The sequence below is a fragment of the Cheilinus undulatus genome, linkage group 5 (assembly GCF_018320785.1).
Source record: "Cheilinus undulatus linkage group 5, ASM1832078v1, whole genome shotgun sequence".
Classification (NCBI taxonomy): Eukaryota; Metazoa; Chordata; class Actinopteri; order Labriformes; family Labridae; genus Cheilinus; species Cheilinus undulatus.
In genome coordinates this window covers 47,392,302-47,417,811 of record NC_054869.1, presented here as the reverse complement: position 1 = coordinate 47,417,811, position 25,510 = coordinate 47,392,302, and the positions used below count along the sequence as shown (strand labels likewise).

At 38.2% G+C, this 25,510-nt stretch overlaps 1 protein-coding gene across 1 annotated transcript in view; it reads right to left on the bottom strand.

Moving 5' to 3' along the window:
* The window catches only part of slc4a5a (solute carrier family 4 member 5a), a 38,364-nt gene extending 26,286 nt beyond the window's left edge, over nucleotides 1-12,078 (bottom strand). Inside the window, exons 1-6 of the mRNA XM_041787441.1 lie at nucleotides 12,021-12,078; nucleotides 10,258-10,464; nucleotides 4,822-4,951; nucleotides 4,396-4,556; nucleotides 807-965; nucleotides 290-442 (exon numbers count right to left, since the gene is read on the bottom strand). Of these exons, the coding sequence (XP_041643375.1) occupies nucleotides 290-442; nucleotides 807-965; nucleotides 4,396-4,556; nucleotides 4,822-4,951; nucleotides 10,258-10,464; nucleotides 12,021-12,078 (868 nt within the window). The remainder of the gene's footprint in view (nucleotides 1-289; nucleotides 443-806; nucleotides 966-4,395; nucleotides 4,557-4,821; nucleotides 4,952-10,257; nucleotides 10,465-12,020) is intronic.
* Nucleotides 12,079-25,510: the final 13,432 nt, after the last annotated feature.

Here is a 25,510-nt window from a genome sequence, read left to right as displayed (position 1 = left end):
TACTCTTGTCATTTATTACCGTAAGTCATGTGGGTTTTCTTTAACAAAATTTAACAACAAAATCACCAAGAAGAGATCTCAGTGTTTTCCAAAATCTGCGACAAAACAGTTGGGTGTCAGTATTATTTTTGAAAATGTTCTACCAAGCATTGCTCATGAAAAAATAAAAATTGGCTTTAAAGAATCAAAAGCTTAGAAAATTTTCCTAAACTTAAAAGAAATACAGCTCAAATCAACAATAAAGTGAATTGATCCCACAAAAATAACAAAACAAAAGGCAGACACTCACGCAGGCGACCGTAGTTTGCAGGCTGCTGTTTTAGTCTGAGATCCTCGGTTGATCGGTTGAAGTTGGTTACTGGCCCTGGACCTGGCCCTGGTCCTGGTCCTGGTCCTGGCCCTGGCCCTGGACCCTGTCCTCCTCTGGCTCCTACATTCCGATCTTCCCGAGGAAAGAACAAAGAAGCAGACACACACTGTTACGAAACAGTCAGGGGTGATGCATGATGCTCCCTGCCAGGATGAGATGAGGATGTATTAATGCAGTAATTAACTTATCAAACATTAATGCATCCTTTAGTGAGGATATAAGCCTTTTTGACAGCAGCAGTCATTTACCAAGTAAGTCAAATACTGTATACATTAAATGCCTTCTCAGAAGCATGGAACATATATGTGGTAAGGCTATGGATCCCTCCATTATTTTGAAATTGATATATCATCTAGGAGAAATAGCTGTCTATACACACAATGCTTTTTTTTCTAACAGAGCCTGATGATCAACCTTAAAAACAAGGGGAGTGAACACTTACTGGTAGATGAGCTGGATTTTCCCATGTCAGCAAGTGAACGATGAATTGGCTTCTTTGTCTGGTGACGATGTTTCCTCAGCAGCACAAAACTAATCTTCTCTCTAAGCTCAGGAGAGATCATCCCTTCCTCGATCTGCCGCTCAATGATGTCATCTTAGGAAAAGACAAATAAATATTTTACAAGATGACATTTGTTGCAGTGTGAAATTTTACACTACTTAGATTATACATCAGCACACAAAAACTACAACCATGGCGTATTGGTAAAAATGCATTAATTGAAGCAATAGATAGCCTAACCACTTAAACTTCACTCACTCACTGTTTTTGTTTCTAAGGAGAGTGTCATGCACTTCAGACCATGTGCTTTATATTATAAAACTAAAACCCCTGGTGTTTAATGAACACTCTTTAGTCTGCCACACCAGTCTGACAGTTCAGCCACGAGTTCCTTTGTATTCAGGATACTTTTGAGGACTCCTTCATTGTTCATTAACAGGTTTTTAAGGGTCTTCAAACCTTCCTGACTGAATGTTTAGTGATATTTGATCAAAAATAACAAACCTTAGGGTTTTTTTTGTTGTTTTGTGAATTTTATCACTGTTTATGTGTGCAGGGGTGTATCTAGGGATTTTGGGCCCCCAGAAAGGCCCCCCTTAGCCAGCCAGCCAAGCAAAAAAATGTTGAGCAGTTTTACCAATATTTCTGCATTTTTATGTATTTTTGAGCTATAATTTCCCAATATCAATGAACAGTACTTTTACTGTGAAACTGAATGGCCCTGCTTTCTTCTCCTCCTTCATCCCTTATCTTGCTCTCTATCCCTACTTTCTTCTCCTCCATCATCCCTTATCTTGCTCTCTATCCCTGCTTTCTTCTCCTCCATCATCCCATCTTGCTCTCTGTCCCTGCTTTCTCCTCCATCATCTCATCTTGATCTCTGTCCCTGCTTTCTACTCCATCATCTCATCTTGCTCTCTATACCTTTCTTCTCCTCCATCATCCCTTATCTTGCTCTCCATCCCTGTCTTCTTCTCCTCCATCATCCCATCTTGCTTTCTGTCCCTGCTTTCTTCTCCTTTATCTTATCTTGCTTACTGTATCTGCTCTCTCCTCATCTTGTTCTCAAATCCCATCTTTCTCCTCCTCCAAACCTTCCTCTTGCTCTTTGTCCCTACTTTCTTCTCTTCCTGAAAGGCTTAAAGCCATTAATGATACCACTGTGCTCACTAATCTCTTTTTGAAAAGAACTGTGAGGACTTGTTTCAATTCCTTCTGTCTCTTTCTCTTTCTCTCTTTCTTTTTTATTTTATATTTTTATCATTATTTTTTATTTATTTCGGATTCCTAAAATTTATGTTGTTTAGGCGGCAGCAACCATCCAATTTACAGTCACCATTCTCCTCTCTTTCCTGGCTCTGCTCCCCCATGTACTGCCAGGAGTGGATGGGACATTTGGACATTTCTAAAGGGGGGATCAGAAGCCCCCTTAAAATCGTATTATGCTCTATTTGAATACAAATCAGCCTGTTGAAAAATTCCTGTGGGGGCTTTGATTTACTATTGACAGTTAGAAAGAAAAATAAACCAAACACAATTTTCATTCCAGCTTCTCAAGGCCCTCCTACTGTGGTCACAGTTAGTGAGTAAAAAAGTGGCAAAAAATGGGCTGACAGAGGGAAAAATACTTAGAAAGTGGCAAAAATTGATTCACAGTGGCAAAAATGGTCATGAATTTAGTACGATGCAATTAAGATCGGCAAAAACAGGCATAAAAAGTGATGTGAAGTGATAAATAGTGGCAAAAATGTGTAAATCGAGGCACGATAGGCAGAAAGTTTGGAAAATGGGTAAACATTGCAAAAATTGGTTGACAGATACAAAAATTTGGCAGAACGAGTTAAAAATGGTTTAAATTGGCAAAAATGGAAATAAAAAGTATCAGATACATAAAGACATACTGAAAACATCAGGCACATCACTGATAGGCATTATAAAACAATGCTGCCATCCATCCATTTTCTGTACCGCTTATCCTGTTGGGGGTTGCTGGGGGGCTGGGGTCATCCCAGCTGTCATTGGGTGAGAGGACTGGTTGCCAGGTAATTGCATACAGAGACAGACAACCAGGCACACTCACACCTACAGTCAATTTAGAGTCACCAATTAACCTAATGAGCATGTTTTTGGTGTGGGAAGAAGATGGAGTACCTGGAGAGAACCCACGTGTGCACAGGGAGAACATGCAAACTCCACACAGAAAGGCCCTGACAGGGAAGCGAACCAGAAACCTTCTTGCAGTGAGGCAACAGCGTTAACCCCTGAGCCGCCGTACAGCCCCTAACACGATGCTGCATTGCTTACAAAATCTATGTAATAAACACTGTGACAAGAACAAATCAAAAACAAGCTCACATAACCACCAGGTGGCTAAAATCTAGTGTGAATTTCCCTTGAGGTTGATAAAGTATTTATTAATCTTAAACTAGAATACCACAACTTAACAGACCTCCTCACATTACGGCCAGACTGCTGCCGGTGGTGTGGGGATGTATTAGGGCCCATGGCATGCATAACTTGCACATCTGTGAATGCATCATTAATGCTGAGAGGTACATACAGGTTTTGAAGCAGCATTTGCTTCTATCCAGATGAAGTCTTTTTCAGAGACAGCCCTGCTTTTTTCAACAAGACAAGGTCAAGTGTCATTATACATGAGTTACAACAGCATGGCTTCACTGTGAAAGAGTGTGGGTACTTAGAGTAGTGAGCATGCAGTTCAGACCTGTCTCCCATTAAAATGCACTGTTGACTTTCTAAAAGGCAAAATACAACAACAGATCACCACTAAAAGAATTGTTCAACAAACTGAAATTTGTTTAAAATAGAGTAAAATAAAATAAAAGGAGGGTACTACTACTCCCTTCTAAACTGTCAAAATGATTTCACCCAACCCTAGCAGTGTGAGGGAGAGCAGAGTCTGGAGAAGAGGAGAAAGGTGACTGTAAATTGAATGCGTAATGCGCATTACGTAATGAGTTCACACATTGGATTAGTTAATGGCTTTATGGCTTTCAGGAGGCAAAGATGGCAGAGACAGAGAGCAAGATGAGGAGGATGGAGGAGTAGGAGGAGGGACAGAGAGCAAGATGAAGATGGTGGAGGAGAAAAAAGCAGGGACAGAGAGCAAAATGAGGATGATGGAGGAGTAGAAAGCAGGGATTGAGAGCAAGAAGAGGCTAGTTTACACACAAACTAATGTGAATTTAATTGAACCATAATCAAAAATAGGGCTCATTAATATAGGGAAAAAATTGTATTTTTAAAAAACATTAGAATAAAGATAGTTAAATTGCTGATTGCCAAGGGGGCATGTGGACCCAAAATCCCTAGCTATGCTGCCAAGTTCATTAACAGCCTAGGCAGAGGTTGTCTAGTTTATGAAACAGCACAGTCACCTTCATTTGAAAACATACACCACATTGCCTTAATGGCTGGAAACAAGCATTAACATCAGTCATAACTACTGAATTCTGACACTCACTGAGAAATGAGTAAAAAAAATTGCACATTAGGAACTTACCAACTATTTGAGGCAATGAGTAGCCTTCCAGGTCCAGCAGCACTGTTCCTGTCTGGAGACAAGTCCTTAGCTCAAAAAGACTATGCAGGGACAGAGTGGACACGTGTGGTTTACTCCACCTTTCTCCTCCCTCTTCCACCTTCTCTTCAAACTTCACCCATCTGAAGACAACAAAGCAAAAAGAGAGAGGACCACACAGCTGAAGGGATTTCTTTGAGTCTGGTGGCTCAACTAATCTGATGGCTTGTTTACTCCATGTCATGTAATTGGAAAATGTACGAGAAGCATATGGGTGACATAAAAGTTAAAATAAATAAATTAATTAATTAACAAAAACAACTTACATATGTGTGTATATATACCTATGTATGTATATATACACACATACACACACAAACACACACGTAATTCATATAAATTACTGACCTGGCAGACTCTTTCCACTCTAGCTCATCTCCTTCACGCTGTAAAGTGTCCATTTCTGTAAAGAGGGTTGGTGTCTGCATGTCGTCATCTTCACTCAGAATGTAACGAAGCCGCTCTGCTGCTGGAGACACTTGATGGATGGAAAAAAATGTACAGAACAATTTTATGATTGGAGTTTGTTTTTTAAATGATCATCTTAGACAGAGGAAATCTAAGCTGCTCTAAACTGTGGAAAAAATATGGGTTTAAGATATCACTTAGAGTTGTAGCCTCTAAGTTTGGCTTTTGGTCATATAGAGTATTTTTCTGCAGAAGCTGGGATAGGTGTAAATACACAGAGAAAAAATATTTCAGTATAAGAAAAAACACTGAAGTTTAGATTTTTTCTGCGATGTGTTTTTTTTCAAGGCCTTTTAAAGAATATCAATGTTCAATTATTTTGCTCTGAATATCAACCTATCACATTCTGTTTAAAATACACCCTTCAATGGAACTTTCATTAACCTGCTTTCAGTTGTCTATTTCAAACAAAAAAAAAAACAGCGTACAGAGCTATCATTATTGCAAAACTATTTGCAAATGCATTCACAGATCTGTACACAAATCTGCAAATGCATAAATAGAATTTCAAATGGGTGCACAAATCCATCAACAGATCTGCAAATGCATATACAGAGCTGCAAATTCGTGCAAAGATGTGCAGATCTGTAAAAACACTTGCAAATTTGTACAAATCTACAAATGTGGGAACAAATTTGCAAATGTTTAGACCAATTTTTTATTGTGGACTTTGTCTATTTTGGTTCAGCAAATGTTCTCAACATAGGTTTGAGTGCTCTGGAAAAAAAGGCGACAGGTAGAGAATTTGTATTCTGGGAGGCTGTAGTTGTATACTGTCATTCTTGCTTTTACTTTATTTGGAACAAATGAAAAAAGAGCAGAGATTCAGGGGGACATACTTTAGAGACACAAGCCCCGAATCTACAAATTCTTTTACAGGAAACAGTATAGTATAGGAAATGTTTTCCTTTGCACAAGGGCTAAATCAAAATGACCTACAAAAGCAACATTCTTAAATAGGGATCTCCACTTTATAATGCCTATAAAAAGTGCACACCCCCTTGGATGTGTTACCCTGTTATTGATTTTATAAATCAATCATGGTCAATTTAATTTGGCTTGGAGCTTTGGTTGCCTTGGGTCATTGTCTTCCTGGAAAAAATCCTGGTGAACTCTAGTCCAGATTGAATCTGAGTTTTCTTCAGCAGTGTCTTTCTCTTTACCACTCTCCCATAAAGCTTTGACTGGTGAAGAACCCGGCCAACAGTTGTTGTCTGCAGAGTCTCTCCATCACAGCTGCTGAGGCTTGTAACTCCTTCAGAGTAGTCATAGGTGTCTTGGTGGCCTCTCTCACTAGTCTCCTTGCACGCTCACTCAGATTGTGGGGACGGCCTGATCTAGGCAGATTTACACCTGTGCCACATTCCTTCCATTTCTTCCTGACAGATTCAACTGAACTGGGGATTTTAAGAGACTTGGAATTTTTTTTTTCTATCCCTTGATTTATACTTTTCAAGAACCTTTTCCTTGAGTTGCTTGGAGTGTTCTTTTGTCATCATGGTGTAATGGTAGCCAGGAATACTGATTAACCAGTGATTGGACCTTCCAGACACAAGTGTCTTTATACTACGATCACTTTGGACACATTTACTGCACTCAGGTGATTCCTATTTCACTAATTGTGTGACTGCTTGCATTAATTAGCTGGCCCACTGTCAAATTAGGTCAGTCACTTTAAAAGGGCTCATCTTTATATCAATAAGTATTGCAATTTAATATTAATTACATTGTAGATATCTGTTTTCACTTTGACATTAAAGAGGTGTTTTTGTGTGTGTGTTGTTTTTTGTTTGTCAAAAAAAAAAAAAAAAATATAATAGGCTTTCACATTCACCTTGTTAACTAACAGCAGTTGGCTGTTGAATCTTATAACCTGATTGCAGATTGTTCTTAATTATATGTACTCAATAACGGGACGGCCCAGCTAAATTTGAGCATACGTTCATGAATGGGGCTGCAGGGTTATTAGTTGTCAGCTGGCCATGGTGCTGTTAACATACAGACTTAGCTCCAGAGTACTGCATGTTCAGAGTGTCAATCAATGATATTGAGGCGTTTTATTGACGGCGGCTAACAATGACTTCCAATTATATGTTATTTTTTCTAAATGAAAGTAAGTACTGAATTCAGTCTTACAAAACCAAAAAAAACATTGTGTCAAAAATGTTAAAATTCATAAGGATGTACAAATTCCAAATAAAATGTTATGTTATTTTCATGTTAGCCATTATTTCCCACAATGTCCTCTCATTAGCTGCTTTGGGTGCAGATGGACAAAAGATGGAAAAGATGCACCCAAAAGATGGTAGCAGATGGAAAAGCTCAACTAACTGAAAACAGCCTACTTCCTCCCATGTAATTTCCCCTGTGGATCATCTTCTTTCTACTGCTGTTGAGTTGTCCCTACTTCAATCATTCTGCTGATGATTGAATGAACAGTATGCAATACTGGTATACATCTGCTTAAGCCCACCACTCTTTACAAAGCCATTCATGTGAGTGCATAAATGCAGACAGAATAAACATCACTGGTGCTTTGCCATTGTTAATAAAACATCAGTTTGTTGATGTTAAAAACCAGTCCTGGTCTAACTGATTGTTAGGCATAACCTGAAGGGTAGGGGTGGAAAGTAACTATTCACATTTACTGAGATTGATGTAATCAAGTACTTTTCTGGGGTACTTATACAATTTTGAGTGCATTTTTTAAATCAGTACTTCCGTTTTAAGCAGAGTAACTGTTCTTTTACTAGAGCACTAAACTGATGACTACACAGCGGCACACATAGAGAATGATTCCACATCCTATCCTAGAACAGCTGTTGTACACAGCAAAAACTGGAGTGTTGATATCTCAGGGTTAAACTTTGAGTTGATTTTTACTCCACTCTGAGTGATCTTCAGTGCTGGAGTTATTTGACAGTGTTGATCCACCAGTGTTAGTTCAACTCTGTAAAGATTAAATTGATTTGAACTCCGTCCAGCTGTGTTTCGATGTTGCGTGGTGGTGCAGTGATCCCTGCTGGGGTTCTTTAGTTCATGTTTCCGGTGGATTGTTGCTGTTTTTGTTGTGAGACAAATTTTCACCATGAATGAAGCTATGCACTGAGTTAGAGTCCCTGTCTGTGACTGTAGGTGCTCCTTACAGACGCATACTTCCTGTTCTTCATCAGTGTGCATCACCTTGCTGTGAGGCTGACTCTCTACTTTGTTCTTGCCAGAGGAGACCTACCTTACCACAGACTTTCCAGAGTTACTGCAGCTGTGTCATAATGTACAATACTGAAGACTTTCCAAAGTATATTTTAACTATATGTAGTGTGGACCGATAATGACACTTTTATGGAACTAAATGTTACACCACACATTTTGGCTCAGGTTTTTTTTTTTCAACTCTTTTTGGTCACTTATTTAAACCCATCCCCCTGACCGCTGTGTGCTGAAAACGTTTCATTCTTCGCCGATTCTACCCATGTTACTACTGAAAGGGGAAGCCTTATTCCTAATATTCAGAATCCAAGCACACCAATAAAAAAAGTTTTTTAGAGGCTATCCATAGTTTTTCCTAAATAATCAAAGTCAGCAAAAAAAAGGGGATATGGTTACCTTTTGTTTTAGTGGACCCTAACTACTTAATAATAACCTAGTAATTTTGGAGTTATTTAATAATATTTTATAGTAATGACAATAATCGCCCAGTATTTTCTCAAGAACAAGGTGGAAATAACTTAGTAATAATTCAGAAATATGGTAATATTAAGGAGGTATATACCTAGTAATATTGTATTAAACATCAAGTAATTCCTCATAAATATTTGTGGCAATTCTCTGTAATAAGATGTATTTTACCAAGTTATTTGTTAGAAATAAGATAATAGTTTTTTCTTTATAAGTTGTTCGATAATTTCCAGGTAATTTCTTTATTTTGCCCACTAAATTAAAGTGAGTCTTTCCTGAATAACTACAAATAATTACAAATTCCCTCACAAATTGTGCATTGTGAAAATTTTAAAGGGCACCATTAAGAAACTGCTAAATAAATACATGGGAATAATTGGGGAAGGACTCACTTTAATTTGGTGGACTGATATGCAAAAACTACCACCAAAAAAATAACTAGAATTATGAAGGATGTTTTTTGGAACTTATGAATGAAGATGTTCAGGAATTATCTGATGAAGAGCAGCAGTGCTTGAAACATCACCACTTTGGTGCAATAAATAATTTTGACTTTTGGAGCCCTGCAATGTGCAAGACGTTTTTCTGTTCACTTGTCATTTCTTAGCTCAGCCACTACGGCCCACCTTGGCTTGGAAGTGCGTGCGTGCTCAGACTTTTCTGTAAACTATTAAGAAATTACTTTAAGAAGACTTTAAAAAACAACTGCCAGAGAAGAGCCTGGAAAGCCAAGTGGTGGCCCGTGGAGACTGGGTGTTGAGGCTGTGCAGGGCAGTCACTCTGCAGTGCAAATATGGCTCTTGGCATTATGGGAGAGAAGAAGACGAGAGCCATTACCACCACCACAGACACAGCTGAGAAAGCATCAAGACGGCTCCTGTTAAGGAGGGCAGTTCCATGGGTTGCTGCTAGGGCACAGGCCGGGGTCTGATCAGCCTTGGTTGGGTCGCCTGGGTGAGGCTGTATGATGATTGAAAGACCCGAAACACCTGATGACCCCAGGTAACATCAATGATGATATGCCCTAGTGTTGCATCTTAAAGATGTATCTGAGAACACTTTAAAGTTACTTGAAAATTATTCAGGAGGAGTCACTTTAATCTAGTGGGTCAAAATAAAGAAATTACTAGAAAATTTGTAAGCAACTTATATAGAAATTATCATCTTATTTGTAAGAAATTACTTGATAAAATACATCCGATCACTAAAGAATTGCATAACATCAATGAGGAATTACTTTATTATCAATAAATTATAACTAGAGTAATACTTCCTTCACATTACCACATTTCTGAGTTATTACTTGGTAACATTATAAGTTATTACTAAGTAATTACCATCTTACCAGACAGTTATACTTATCGCTTTAACATGACTATGTTATAACTTTAAAATTACTAGGTAATAACTAAATAAACTAGGCAAATGCTAGGTAATTAGGGTCCACTAAAAAACAGTGATACTGAGGATTTCTTAAGAATTCAGAACAGCAACATTCTTTTTATTTTTGTAAAAAAAAAAACAAAACAGAAAAACAAAAACAAAAAAAAACATGGTGAAGACTTCAAATTACACGAGCCTTTCTAAGAGGATTCTTGCCTTGTCACTCCATTACTGGTTGAGTTTCTACTGACTTACTTGTGTGGTGAATATCTTGTAGACTCTGCTCATTTGAATCCAGAAGGCCCTCCTCTATGTCTCTGTAGTGGTCGTGCTCATGGTGTCTGTGATGGCTGTAGTGCCTGTCCCTGTCCATCTCAGCAGCCTCACGACTGGAACGCCGTCTTCTGCGTTTGCGTCTATATCCTCGAGGTACTGGCACGCCGATGTAGATGGACTGATGATCTAGGGAGGAATATAAAAGTGGTTAAATGGTTACAGGAATATGTGCCACACAATGTGGATAGATCATTTAAAAACACAGCAACTGTCTGAAGAAAATATGAGTAGTTGAAGATCACAAAGAGAATGTTGTTAAATAAACTGTTACTGACATAAATGTTTCTGAATGACTATTAGCCAATAATGCTGAAAGACAGATACGATGTCTTGCAATATTCCTTATGGAGTTTTTTAATGTGGAACTACACTGAAAAACTTTGCATGCTTTGACATCTTCAATACTGATGGTTTTATCTGTTTAACTGTTTAGCTCATTCTCTCTGATTTGCATTAAAACTGCACGAGTCTCATTATCTGCTGGCAATGAAGATGCTACTTTGCAAAATATTCCCCACCAGTGTCTTCATTGTACAAGTTTCTGTTAAAAATCTGAAATAGCTCTTTCACCTCTACTTTTCTGAGTTAATAGAACACATTTTTTGTCTTAAGTAAACAGTAATTAATCATTCTAACTAGGTTTTGTCACTGTACTTTATTTATTTGACAATCATCCCTCAATCTGCAGAGTTTTCCCAGAATGCCTTTGGGCATTAGACACTTCTGCACTATGAGTGGAGTTACTGACTCAGTCATATACTTCCCACACATGGAGAGCAACCACAGTACCCAACGGATGGTATACTGAACATGATGTACATGTTTGATTTATAGTCACTGAGCTGGCCTCCCTTGAGTGGCATTGATGTTCAAGGTTAAAATGTGTGATAGAAATAAGGGAAACTTACAGTGGATGAAGAATATGTAGCTTTAGGAAAAGTACTTAAACATGTTATTTTGAGAATTTTCAAGTGTAGGAAAATTTCCATTAGGTAGTACAACTTTAAAAAGTTACACCAACCTACAATAAATGTACAAGTAAAATTGAGATGATGTGAATTAAAACAGCCATGAACCTTCAATAAGTAGTTGACTTTACTTGAAATTGCCTACTAGTATAAAATGGGTATTGCATGTGCTCTCATGGAGTCATCTGTACATCTTAATTTATCGAATGTTAATTACAAAATATCTCAAGTTACTTAGACTCAAGTACAAGAGCACGACACTAAAAAAATTGAAGATGCAACACACACTATCTGGTGTACTTAACTGAGGTCAAACAGTTATTTTTTACTCTGTATTTTAGGTGATCAGTTTGCATGATATTTTAAAGTAAGGTTTACTGAATAGGTTTTACAGTTTAGTGGAATACTGCAACAAAATGAGAGGCAAACCAGTACTGGATGTAAAGTTCAAGAACTGAACCTATTTACCTTGTGTGTTTTTATAACATACATATACCACCCAAACTACACACTTAATGATTTATCAATGCACAAACTACCTTCACTCCACTCACAGACATAATAAAAAAGGATTAATATGGCAAAAACGTATTATTGATCATCTGGATTTAAATATTACTGAGTCAACATGACTGTAAAGAGTCAAAGTCATGTGATTGTTCACAGATAGCTTGTCTAATATAAATCTGTTGTAAATATGATTCACAAACTCACCCTCCTCCTCCTCATAGTGAAGATGAGAGACCCCCATCCCTCTGTCTCCATGGTCCATCCTGGTGCAGACCAAGAGTCACTGTTAAAAGAGGGACAAAAAGAGGAGAGAAGACACTTATGAGTGCAAAAGGAGACAGAGGCGAGCGTCTTAGTACACAGGTGTTCTTGAAGGACTTCCAGGTCTTCTGAGAATATTCTAGTCTGAGCTTTTTTAAGTTTTACTTGGATAAATAATCTCCCCAGAAAACCTTGAAAAGGAGACATTTCTTTTTACCCTAGAAATGATCCATTAGTAGGCTTCAAATTTTAGATATAACTGTCAATCTTTATTTTTGTCTGTATATTTTCATCTGACGTGTGCAAAAAGTGTGTGCAAGATAAATATCACTGATTCTTGAGAAAAGGGACAAAAACGTATTCCAGACTTGACTTTGTTGAAATATTTTGAAGTGGATTCCTGCAAGCAGTTGTAAGAACAGATGTTTGATTTGACATTTTGTCCAAAATATGATGTTTTTGTGAGTCATATATTTTTTTAACTCCATCAGAGACATAAAAATGTATATAATCTTTATTTCATAACTTCAATATGAGTGTCTGGTATTACTGGTATTCATTAGTGATATTTAGTAGTAACTCTCACAGCTAACTCTTGATGTGAGCAAAACTGCAGGAATATATTTTTCTATCAGGAGAAATAATACACCACAACCTGATATGTCTGTAAAAGGAGGGGTACTTGAACATTTTTAGTTATTGGGCATAACCACTGACCCAAATTGAAATTTTAAGAAGCATGTAAAATGCCTGCAGAAATGTAGCCTTATGAACTTAAGACATGTCAGGCACCAGTTACCTTTGGCTGCTTTAATCTCTTCATGTACTTTCTCATTTCTCTTACTGTGCCATGAGCTGGTCCCAGGCTGGAGCAACCACCCTAAAACCAATCAACAGCCTCTACTGAAAACTCTTGATAAAAAAACAAGGAACTACCAATGGGTAACATCATTAGGACATACAGTGCTTTACAAATTTATTAGACCACCTGTCATATTTGTCTCAGAGACCATCCAGCATCATGAAGTGCTTTAATGCCGACTCTTTCATTTTCAGTCAGCTCTCCACGTTTTCCCATTTTGAACAGGAATGAGGGATTTCAAACTGAACTCACCTTTTTATACCCAAATTTGAGCCGGCTCACTGGGCTTTTCTGAGAAGTCAGAAATGAATCAAGCATAACATTCAACCACTAAAACTAACTTTTCTGTTCAGGAATGCAAGTAAATAACTAGAATTTGACATATTAATCAATAAATAATAATGTGCTTTACTATTTTTTCTGTTTTTTGTAAATCAGTAAATTTGAAAATTCATGGATAACAATAATAATTATATTTTAGCATTAAAAATATAATTTCAGTTAAAGAGCTTCTACATATTGGTGTATTAACCATTGCAGAAACATAAAAAATGATTTTGGTAATTGCTAATGCTGTTAATTTAGGGCAGCTGTGGCATAAACCTTACTTTAGGTGGTGGTCTAATAAATTTGTTGAGCACTGTATAATTTAATGACCTCTGGCAGTTTCTTTGTTATGCATGTGTCTGATGTATAGAAATAATTCATGATCAGGCACAACCACCACTTAACATTGTGTGTCACTCTGCAGGAACAATCTTGGGGAGACCCGTGCATCAGTCCAAGGCGACTGTTCAGCTAAACTAAGAAAAGTGAGTTTGGACGATCTGCTTTTTCAATCAGAGCAGCAGAAAAGTGGAACTAAATTCCAATCAGCATCAGAGACTGAACAAGCCTCAGTGAGTGAGCCTCAACAAAACTGAAACCAAAGAAAACCAATCATGTGATCACTGATTTAAAGCTTTGAATGCACCAGACCTAAGGAGAGAGAGAGAGGTCATTTTAAATATGTTGTTTTTAGTGATGTACTGTTGCTAAGTTTGTATTGTTTAATTGTTTGCATTAGGGCTGTCAAGATTAATCGAGTTAATCAAGATTAATCAAAGTTACTTTATTGTCTCTTTCAACAGTTGTATTGTGTATGGCCCCTGTCAAATCAACTGAAAAACCAATGAAATATATTATTTTAACTTTTTTAATCTTTCACTCAGCTGAAGTTTCATATCTCTGAACATTGTGGATTTTTTAACTATTTTTAATATTAACCATTTTCAGTTAATCCTTTAAAATAAATTACTTATTATTGCATATAGATTAGCTGTATTTTAACATATAAACAGAATTTAATGAACAGATCATAGTGCATTTTTTGTAAAAATGAAAAAATGAACAAAACTGCCTTCTAACAGAGTTGGCAAACATCTGACACAGTTCATGAGAATCTGAAGCGTTGACAATGGCTAAAAAAAGGATGGCTTAAACTAGCTTTTCAAGCCATAATTATCTTGATTGACTAAACATAAAAATATAGTATATATATGTATACATATATATATATATATAACTTTACTAATGTGGGCTGTAGAGATTTATTCATGTAAGCAATCGCTGTTCCTGATATTTGAGCCTCCAGCAACAGGAGCTCTTGTTCACTGACCTGCATGTTGAGTTACTATACAGATCAATGGGGAAATAATTAAAAGGGGACTGAGTCAATGAAAACGTGCATAATTAAAACAAATGGTGGGGTAACTTATTGCACATGTCCTGAGTTCAAATATTGAATGACACCAGCAAAGCTTAAGAGCAACCTGTCCTCACTGGAGGGATTATATAAAAAATGTTTAAATGCTGACATTGTTATTTTCATTGCTTTAATTGGAGACTTGATACATTTTTTAAAATGAAAATCTTTCTTAATGTCATTAAGGTGTTAACATTGCTCAAGTTAATACAAGATAGCCTTTAAATCTGGCTTATAAAGTGAGAATTGTCTTACTTCAATGGCAGGATAAAAGTAAAGCTTAGATGTAGCTCTAAGAGCTAGTTAAATCAAACATAACCTTACAATAATAAGGTGTCAACACACAAAAGCTTTAATTCTGAAAATGTTCATTCCTATCTGCCAGATAAATCCTTTTTTTAAAAAACTCTTTTGCGCTGTTCCTTTTACTGTTGCTAATTTTCTTAACCTCGGTTTTGACATGCTGTCTGCTATAATGAGGATTATCTGAGATTTTTGTTTTAAAACTCTGCCTGAAGGAACTAAAAGTACAGTTTTAAAACTGAAACAATGGCCAGCAGTCATTATAATATCAAAGAATTTACAGTACATAAGTGGGTAATGGTAAACTTTAAACATCTGTTGTTTCCCTTACAGTTAAGTAAAACTGAATCACCTGTACTGTCAAAGTCATCTCTGAATCTGTTTTTATTTTATTTCAAGTAGGGATGCTCAATACCACATTCTTCCAGAAAAAGTACGAGTACTTACATTTGACTACTCACTGATACTGAGTACAAATGAGTACTTAGTAATACCATAAAAGCTCTTCAATTTATCTTGAAAACTTGTTTTATTTTCATCAGTGTTCCTTTTTGCTCCACTGAAAGTGCATCAGTGCATGGTTAGCATGCAGAGCATCCTCATTTATGTTAAATCATCACCTAACTGCAGACATGGCTCCAACTTTGACTACATACTCACATTCCAAGTACAGAATCTGCTATGTTTCATGAGTACGAGTACTTAGGTTTGGTATCGGCATCCATACCTGACAGTGGTATCAGTATCTGTGCATCCCTAATTTCAAGGCCAATCCCTGATAAGTTCATATCTAAAGAAACTATTTTCCAGTGTTTAAAGGACACTGGGAATAAGACTTGAATGATTTGGGGTTTATATCCCCTGCCGCTGCAGTTACAGGAATACATAGAGCAATTAGAGCTTTCAAGATTGATCACATTAATCACGATTAATGCGACTAATCCCATGTTTTATTTTTGCTTTCAACAGACATAGTTAAGCCCCTGCAGCATCTCCCTGCAGCCACAGTGATGTAAATGAAGTCCACCACTGCTTCCTCATGTCTCATTTCACTTTAAAAATCTCAGACAGCTCAGTGGACAAGTCAAAAATCACCTGAACCATGTGTTATCAAACATTCACCTTTTTACTGTTCACATATTTCTTTTCCAGAACATACCAAGTGCTTTTTACGTGGTTAAGTTCATGTTAAAATCTTCAGTCTACCTAAAAAAGCAGCTCTGTATCAAACCTGGGAGTCAGTTACCTTTAGTTCAAGACATTGCAATTAACTACAGAACTTCTGAGATTAATCACGATTAAAAATATGGCACCAAAAGCTTTCCTGCATACTTTATGAACAGAAATGAAAGTGTTCAAATTTGCACCTCCCTTTTTTCATTACAGAATATGCTCTGTTTGTTCAAACACGTCTGTACGTCGTGTCTCTTTGTCAATGTTTGTCAAGTTATGACAGCTATGAATAATACCCTTTGTTGACATGCCATTCTTGAAATACAATACACCCAGAAGGGAGAAGAGGTGTAAAGTGGCTGGTAGAGGATTGGTTTAGACTAGTGGAGTGCGGCTTAGCTGCTGCTGTGAATGCTTATAGTGCTGGCTTCCTGCCTCTGTAATTATTGCTGTCACATCAGTGTCCTTCACACCCAGTGGGCATCTGGAGCAAGGGATGTGGGTAAGCCCCCCTCCCAGCCTGATCAATGGGCTGCCCAGCCTCCAAACCTTGATAACGAGATGCACAAGCACAAGCACTGACTCATATGCACATGTGAACAAAAGCATTCATGTAATTTGCAAGTAGAATTGCAAATGGGTTTAAATGTCTGGTAAATAGCCATGGATGGTCACATTTCTGTGAAAAACAGAGATTACACTGTCTAGCCAGTCTAGCTGATCATTTTTGAAGATAATCAGAAGCAGAAATTATCAAAAAAATAAAAATTGTAAACAACTTTAAAGGAAACAAAAACTGAATACCTGATGGGGAGAAGCACAAGAGAAAGAGTTCTGTCTGTTTTTTAATCTGTTAAGAGCAAACATGCTTCACTTTGTGTTGAGTACAAAGGTTTCGTAAGCCATTTTATTTGAAACAGAAATATTATTACGATTATCAATGTCTTTGGGTTAAGTTAAAATGTTCAGATTCAAACAAACTAAGTCCAACTGCTGGTGAAATATCCACAAATCCTTGCTAGGTACACACCAATTTAAAAAAAATCCTACTGATATTAGACATGTAAAAATAAAAAAAAAATGAATAAGACTTATTGCACACAATCCAGTCACAGTATCTTCACTCAGTCAGTAGCTTGTCTTTAGAACAGAAAGTAAATTAATTGCAGATCTAGAACCATGTAGGGCAATACAGTTGCATGGTTTATATTTGAGTCTACTTCTTTAAATGCCTGCACAGCTAGTGTTTTTCCTTCATGTACCACTGTGATGCTTTCATTTGCATTAGGTAGGACCATAGCTATAGCAAAAACAGTGAAACTAAAAACTATCCCAGTCAGTTGCTGTGAAAGAGTAACCAAAAAACATACCTTCAAAATAAAGAGACCTCTTACCTTTATATGTTGTCAGCTAGAATGAGTGAAAGCAGAAGATGCATTTGCTGCTCAAAGGGTTGCATCAATAAAAACATAACAGAGTAGCTCCAATGAACTTTTGAGTGGTGCAGGTCCAGCAGACAGAGTAGCTCTTTTCTATTTGTTTTTGTCTGTCAGTCTGTATGGCTCTCTCTCTTTGCCCCTGTCTTTTATGGCCAGCTCAATAACAGGCAAACTGGGACTCAGCAGCTCTGGGCAGGAAGTTGTTTCAGAATATGGTTAACAACAACCGATAGGCAATCTCTCAATATACCATACCCGTTGATCAATATATAGCATTGTGGAAAAAGTGTTAGAGAATACACAACGGTATGGTGCTTCCTGTAAAACACACACTGATTGTGGATCTAGAGGTGGAAAGATGTGTGATTTAATCCCTTTTCATTATTTTTGGTAACCTAATATATCTGTTAAAAAACACAGGATTACAGTCCTGGCTAGCAGAGACTCACAAAAGCAAAAGTTCTGGTGGGACTGTGTTAGAGTGTATAATTAAACCCCCTCTGCTTATTTCTACTTTTTCTGGCTTTCACTTATGAATCAGCTCCATGAGACCAATTATCAAATCAGACTGACTACATCTGACACATGATGTAAAACAACATCACCATCATCATGTTATCATTGTTTGGCCTCCATGTTTACCTGCCTCCTTCAGATCTGCACCTTTTCCTCCCTGATGACATCACCATCACATCCTCCTCTGACTGGTCTGAAATGGTTGAATAACAAAAGAAACAACGCTTTAGCAAGGACACAGTTGTAAAGAATTGTTCTGAGGCACTAACTTATGTGCAGAGGCTCTGACTTTCAGTAACACAAAACTAATAACAAACAATCCACCTTAATCCTCGGGGTTGACTACAAATGTGGGTGGAACTTCCAGTACAGTAATGATAATAGCAAAAACACATTCTTCCAACGACTTACTAAAGTGACTTAACAACCTGCAGTTGTTTTTAAAGCAATAAATCTTCAGTTTTGTTAGTATTACTTTGTATTTATAAGTCAGGCATCCAGCTAAATGTTATTATAAGCTTAAAGTTATACATTATATTTTCTGTAACAGCGACTACCTGTTGCTCTTTTCGTGGTACTAGTAACTAAACAAAGTTGAATAGGTATTTCTAACAAGTTTTTTAAACAATCTGTTCACTGCCTGAATGCATCAGAGATATAATTCTTTTAATATTAATTTGATATTAATTCTTAATATTTGAGCGGCACCAAACTGAAGAGCTGATTAAGTGAATCAAGGATATTAATGCAATTCACTTAAAGAGGGAATAGTTGGTGAAATTACAATTTCTTCAAACTCTGCAAACTAAAGAGAGAAATGTCAGAGCTCTCCCTGGGCTCTACATCTTCTCTAAAGCATATGAGGTCATGGCTCAACTTCTTGAACTAAGCATGATGTTCCCTATTACCATGCAAATACTGATGCAGAGCTAATAAAGTTAGCTAGTAAAGCTTATGTAGCTACATTATCTGAGGTTATCTCTTTATTTTTTCCTCCCCTGTAGAGGGTGTAAGAATAATTATATAACAGACGACGTTTACATATTTTAATCTCCAAATTACTCTCATAATCAGGATTAGCATCTTGTCGCTATGCAAAGTCCAGTTTAGAGAGGACTGGAAGTACTGCCCATATTTCACACAAAGTACCATGGGGGTCAGGAATAAGGGGGACAAAAAATCCAAAAAAATTTATTATTAACTCTGCCAAGGAGGTTATGTGATCGGGTGGGTTTGTTCGTTTGTTAGTTCGTTATGTTATTTTGTTAGCAACATAACTCAAAAAGTCATGGATGGATTATGATGAAATTTTCAGGAAATGTCAGAAATGGCATAAGGAAGAACTGATTAGATTTTGGGACTGATCTAGATCACCGTCTAGATCCAGAAATTTTTAAAAGGATTCTTTACTATTGGGAGATAGGGCTAATGGCGGAGGTCTGCGCTGTTACCACTTTACACCAGGAGATGGCAGACTTGAGTAACTTTAATCCCAGCAGCATGTTTTTGGTGTGTTTCTATTCAAAGTTACGGAGTTTATACAGTTTGAAAGATGCACGCCCAGTCAAAGAGACGAGTCGGAGTGTAACAGAGAGAAAGACAGCGAATTGTAGCAAAAATACTCACAATGCTGGGAGAAATAGAGGAATATTCATCCTCTGCCATGACTTCCAGTCGTCCAGTGAGACCATGGGTGAGACTGTCAGTGCATCTGTTGGCACCAGCAGGCAATGCTTCCACCATGGTAGTCCACTCGTAACAAACCCAATGGCTTGCCTCACCGTGTTCCCACCCCGCCGGGGAGGGAGTAATCAGCAAGTGCCATGGTGGGGGCACCTGGGGATGGTTCCGGGAATTTTTTTTTTTTTTTTTAGAATTCTTCACTGTTGGGAGATAGGGGTAGTGGTGGAGCTCTGCACTCTCTGACTGCTTTTCTAGTTTGGAAAGGCACGTACTTCTCTATAGAAGGCCTTACAGATGGTAATGCATATCACAGCTCTTACAAGAGTGGGTCACCCAGCTAAACTGAGCAATCAGGGAAGAAGGACCTTAGTAAGAGAGGTGACCAAACTAGAAATCCTGTGTGGAGAGAGGAAAATTTTCCAGAAGGACAGCCATCACTGCAGCCCTCCAACAATCAGGGCTTTATGGCAGAGTAGCTAGACAGGAGCCCCTCCTCGGGGCAAAACAGATGAAAGCCTTCTTGGCTTTCATGTGTCTTTTGCAAACTCCAAGCAGGCTTTCATGTGTTTTACACTGAGGAGAACAGACTTCTGTCTAGCCACTCTGTCATAAAGCTCAGATCAGTGGAGGGCTGCAGTGATGGCTGTCCTTCAGGAATTTTGTCCCATTTCAAAATTTCCAAGCAAATTCCCTAAAATATCCATCTTCAAAACATTACTTAAATTTTTTAGAAAATTCTTAAACATCTTTAAGGTATTCCATAAAAATTACCCCAAAATTCCTTCAAATATTACCTGAAAAGTTTTCAACAAAATTTTATCATACAGCCTTAACATTACAATAAAATCTTCCTCCCAAATTCCATGTAAATTCCTGAAAATTTTCAAGTCAATTCCCCCTAAAATTTCTCAGCTAATTCCCACAAATTTATACATACATACACAATGTCAGGAATTCCCTGAACCATCTAAAAATTCCATGAAAGTTCTTGAAAATTCAAAAGGACCCCCACACATCTCCAAATCAAATTCCCACAACCTTACAGGTAAATTTCCAAATGTTTGTGACAATACCAAAAAACTTCAAAGCAAATTCCTCCCAAAAACTCCAATAAAATTTCAAACACATTTCCCAAATCTGCTTGAAGATACCTGAAAATTTCCAAATTCCCCATAAACATCCAAACAAATTTTCCAAATTCCCTTCACAATACCCCAAAAAATTCCCCTGAAACTTCCAATGATGCTTTCGAATGTACATAGAAAAATGCATCCAAAAAATTACATGAAAATTCTTTGCAATTTCGAAGCAAATTCCCCAAAATATTTATCAAAATTTCACAGCAAATTCTCCAAACTGTTCAAGTAAATCAACTTAAACTTTTATGGGCACTCTAGATAATTATTATCTTTTAATTCTAATAGAAATTATTACTATGTTGTAGGAAAGCCGAGATAAAACGCCCTCATATGTACATGCAGGGATTAGGAGGTTAAAATATTAGTAATATACAGAGTTTGAATTATGATGCAAGTTTGGGATGTGAAGAGAACGTGTTATTGAGTCAGTGGTTTTATACATTTCAGATTTGGGTATTTCTTGTAGTTCTTTGGTGCTATTACCTGAAAAAAATGCTTCTTGATATTTTGTTCTACTGCGATAACTTTTAGCTAAATGAAAAAAGGCCTCATGTTTGTCTTTGACTGGGGCTTTCACAATGCTAAAAACGCCTCTCAAGGGAAAAAGCAAACAGACTGTTGATAATTTGGATTGGGGGAATCTATCAATATCAGCTACAGCTTTAAGATGAACCTAACGTGACCTCATTTGGAGAATATAACGGGATGTCAAGCTGATGTGGGATTATTAAGAATTTACCTTTAACTGACTCTGAATGTATTCTTAGAGTAGTGAAGAGAAGGAAGTTATAGTAGCTTTACAATTACTATTTTATTTATCAAACTCAAACTATCTTTGTTGCACACCTGTGTGGCGTCCAGCGGGCTGCGAGGGAAACGTCTGCACTTACGCACAGACACGCGCCAAACTTTTCCCTGCTCTCTAAGCACGCGGTAAAATTCGCCGTTGTCCTTGTATCCTTCCCTTCGTCTCCGTTTTAGGAGGCAAGAACAAAGTCGCACAACTCAAAGCTCTATTTTCGTACTTTAAAATAAGTTTATCCCAACGCTCCTACCTGGAGGTGCGCCGCATTTTCACCCCGTCATGTCCCGTCTGCAGGTGAATCTGAGAAACCCGAGGTAAGGCATTTCTGCATTGTAAATAGGCGGGATGGCGCAAAAAGACAGCTTCCTAGTTTGTAAAAAACATACTCCTTTGTTTGTTTCATGCATTTTCTCAGCAAGTGTGAGTTTGTTGTCGACTTAGAATGAAAGACAAAATGTATTGAATAATGCTGTAGAAATTGTTGAGGTTTTAAAGTTTAAACTGTGTTTAAATTATGAGAAAATCAGTTTTTGACAAAAAAAAATATAATTAAACACTTCCTGTGGGAGGAGCAACAGGATATAAAAGGGGCTGCTCCAGCCTCCTCAATCAGTTAATAGATGGCGTGGCAGGAGGAGGGCGGAAGTGACGTTGAGCAGTGGAGCGAAAATTTGAACCGGTATCGGCACATCTGGTAGGAACAATATACGGTTTATTTGGCTCTGATTTTGGATTACGGACTTTGGTTTTGGTAAACGGTTGGTTATAAGGAGTGGTTCGCATAGGTTTCGGCCGACGGCCTGTACAGGCCCGGTAAGACGAGATTTGTGCGCTACACCTTGTAGCTAGCCAAACAGCTGTTTAGTGGTGGAGATGAGATGGCGGAAACGTCATCTGGGCATTTAAATCAGGGAAAACCGGGAAGGTTTTCCCGACCAGAATGGCCAGAGTTAGGGGAGGAGGCGGGTTATGACGAATCCTGTTGTGACTCAGATGTGTGTAGTTTGCGTGAAATGGAGTGCGGTGAAGGGAGAGGAGAAGGGAGTGAGGGGAGAGTGAGGAACTGGGTTACTGATCACCAAGGAAAGGGGACGAAAAGGATCAGGAAATCCAACAGTGACAGATCTGACAGTGAGGGAGAGGGCTATGAGCAGCAGAAGAATAACAGGTCAGACAAATGTGCCATCATAAGATTCAATGGAAAAGGACAAGAATCTATGAAGAAAATCAATCCATTCATGCTAACTACAACTCTGGCAAATAGGATCGGAGAAATATTGTACGCCAAAGTCCTTAATGATGGAAATCTACTGGTGAGATGTGTGGATGAAGAGCAGCTTGAGAAAACTCTCAATTTAAAGGAGATAGGAAAAGCTAAGGTGGAGAGCACGAGAAGGGTTGGAGCTCAAAAAGAAGGAGGTTGTAAAGGGGTCATCACAGGTGTGCCGCTGGCAGTTAATATGGAGGAACTTAAGAAAAATATCAGAGGGGCCAAAGTGAAAAGTGTGCTGAGAATGAAAACAACAAGGGATGGAGCAAAAAAGGACAGTGAAACAGTACTGATTGAGTTTGAAGGAAATGTTGTGCCAAGCAAGGTGCTCCTGGGCTTCATGAGCTACCCTGTGAGGGTGTATGTGCCAAAACCACTAAGGTGCTTTAAATGCCAAAGATTTGGACACACAGCTAAAGTCTGTAAGGAGCAAAGGAGATGTGCTCGCTGTGGGGGAGACCATGAATATGGGAAGTGTGGTGATGGAGTGCAACCAAAGTGCTGTAACTGTGGTGGGGCTCATAGTGTGGCTTATGGGGGATGTGAGTTCATGAAAAGGAAAAATGAAATTCAGAGAGTAAGAGTGGAGAGAAAGCTCTCTTATGCAGAGGCAGGAAGAGTAACAAGGGAAAGAAAGAGACAGGAGCAGGGGGCCGAGTGTTACAAAAGAAACCCAACAATGAGCTGTGCATTGACAAAAAGCCCTTGTAACTTTCATAGCAGGAGTGATAAACAGCACTGCTGAAGTTAAGTCAAAAGATATGAAAATTCAGCTGATAGTCAAGGCAGCAGTAAATCACTTAGGACTTGTAGGACTGACATGGGAAGAAAGGGGGAAAACCTCACTAATCAGTCCAGCCAGGAAACACCATGTATTGGTTAATATTGATTATGGTCTTTCTTTTGCAGTGGAATGCATGGAGCTTGCTGGCAAATGGCCAGGAGTTCAAGCATTTCATCCAAGAATTGAAAGAAAAACCTGACATTGTGTGCATCCAGGAGTCATGGTTAAAACCTAGTTTGGATTTTGTTGTGCACGGCTATGTAACACATCGACAAGATAGAAATCTAGGGGGAGGAGGAGGATGTGTAACGCTCATAAAACAAGGAATACCAAGTAGAGTGCTGGAGAAAGGAGAGGAGCTGGAGTATATAGCTGTGGAGATATGGAATAAAGGTGAAGAACTGGTAGTAATCAACTACTACAACCCATGTAAAAGGTTAAACTTGGACAGTTTGCTGCAAATACAAGGCCAAAACAGATCTAAAAAGGTTTGGTGTGCGGATTTCAATGCTCATAGTACCACATGGGGAGCATTACAGACAGACTCAAATGGGAAAGTAATTGAAGAACTGATGGATAATAATGAACTAGTCTGTATGAATGATGGAAGGGGCACTAGGATTAATATAACAACGGGTGCAGTGTCAGCATTAGATATCACACTTCTGTCTAACTCTTTGGCTGGAATCAGCTCCTGGAAAGTTCTTCAAACAATAATGGGCAGTGATCATTATCCAGTGGCATGTTATGTGGGAGAGAAAGTGGAAGGAAGACAAGGCAGTGGAGTTAAAAAATGGAGATTTGAAAAGGCTGACTGGGGTGAATTCCAAAGATTGAGTGAGGAGAAGATATCAACAGCTGACAAGCCAGATAGTGTGGATGAGCTAAACAACCAGATAACATCAACAATCATCACAGCAGCAGAAAAATCTATTCCCAGGAGTAAAGGAAGGAGTGAGAGGAAGCTGGTACCATGGTGGACGGAGGAGTGTCGTCAGGCTGTAAAGCAAAGAAACAGGGCATTAAGATTGGTTAAAAGAGCTCACAACATGCAGAACTTAATTCTGTATAAAAAGGCACAAGCAGTGGTGCGGAGAACAGTAAGACAAGCCAAGAGAGAAAGCTGGAGGAACTTTTGCTGCTCAGTTGGAAGAACGACACCGGTAGGAGAGGTATGGGGAATGATAAGGAGAATGGGAGGAGACAGGAGAGAGTGGGAATATCCTGTCATGATAGATGAGGGTAAAACAGTGGTGACAGATAAAGAGAAAGCAGAAATAATGGTCAAGGCCTTTGCAAAGATACACAGCTCAGAAAACTTGTCTGAAGAAGGTAACAGAAGAAGAGGAAAGACATTAAGCCAGCACCTAGAAGTATTGGACAGGAGGGAAGATGACAATGGCATTTTGGATGAACCATTTACACTGGAAGAGATGCTGAGGGCAATTAACAAATCCAAACCAACTTCTCCAGGGAAAGATCAAGTAAGCTACATTATGCTGATGCACTTAGGAGAGAAAACGCTCAAGAGACTGTTAGAGCTCTATAACAAAGTGTGGGAACAGGGCCAACTACCAGCAGTGTGGAAAGAAGCAGTGGTCATTCCAATAAGAAAACCAGGAAAAGATCCAGTAAAACCATCAAGCTATAGGCCAATAGCACTGACCTCGAACATATGCAAAGTAATGGAAAGAATGATAACAGAAAGGTTAACC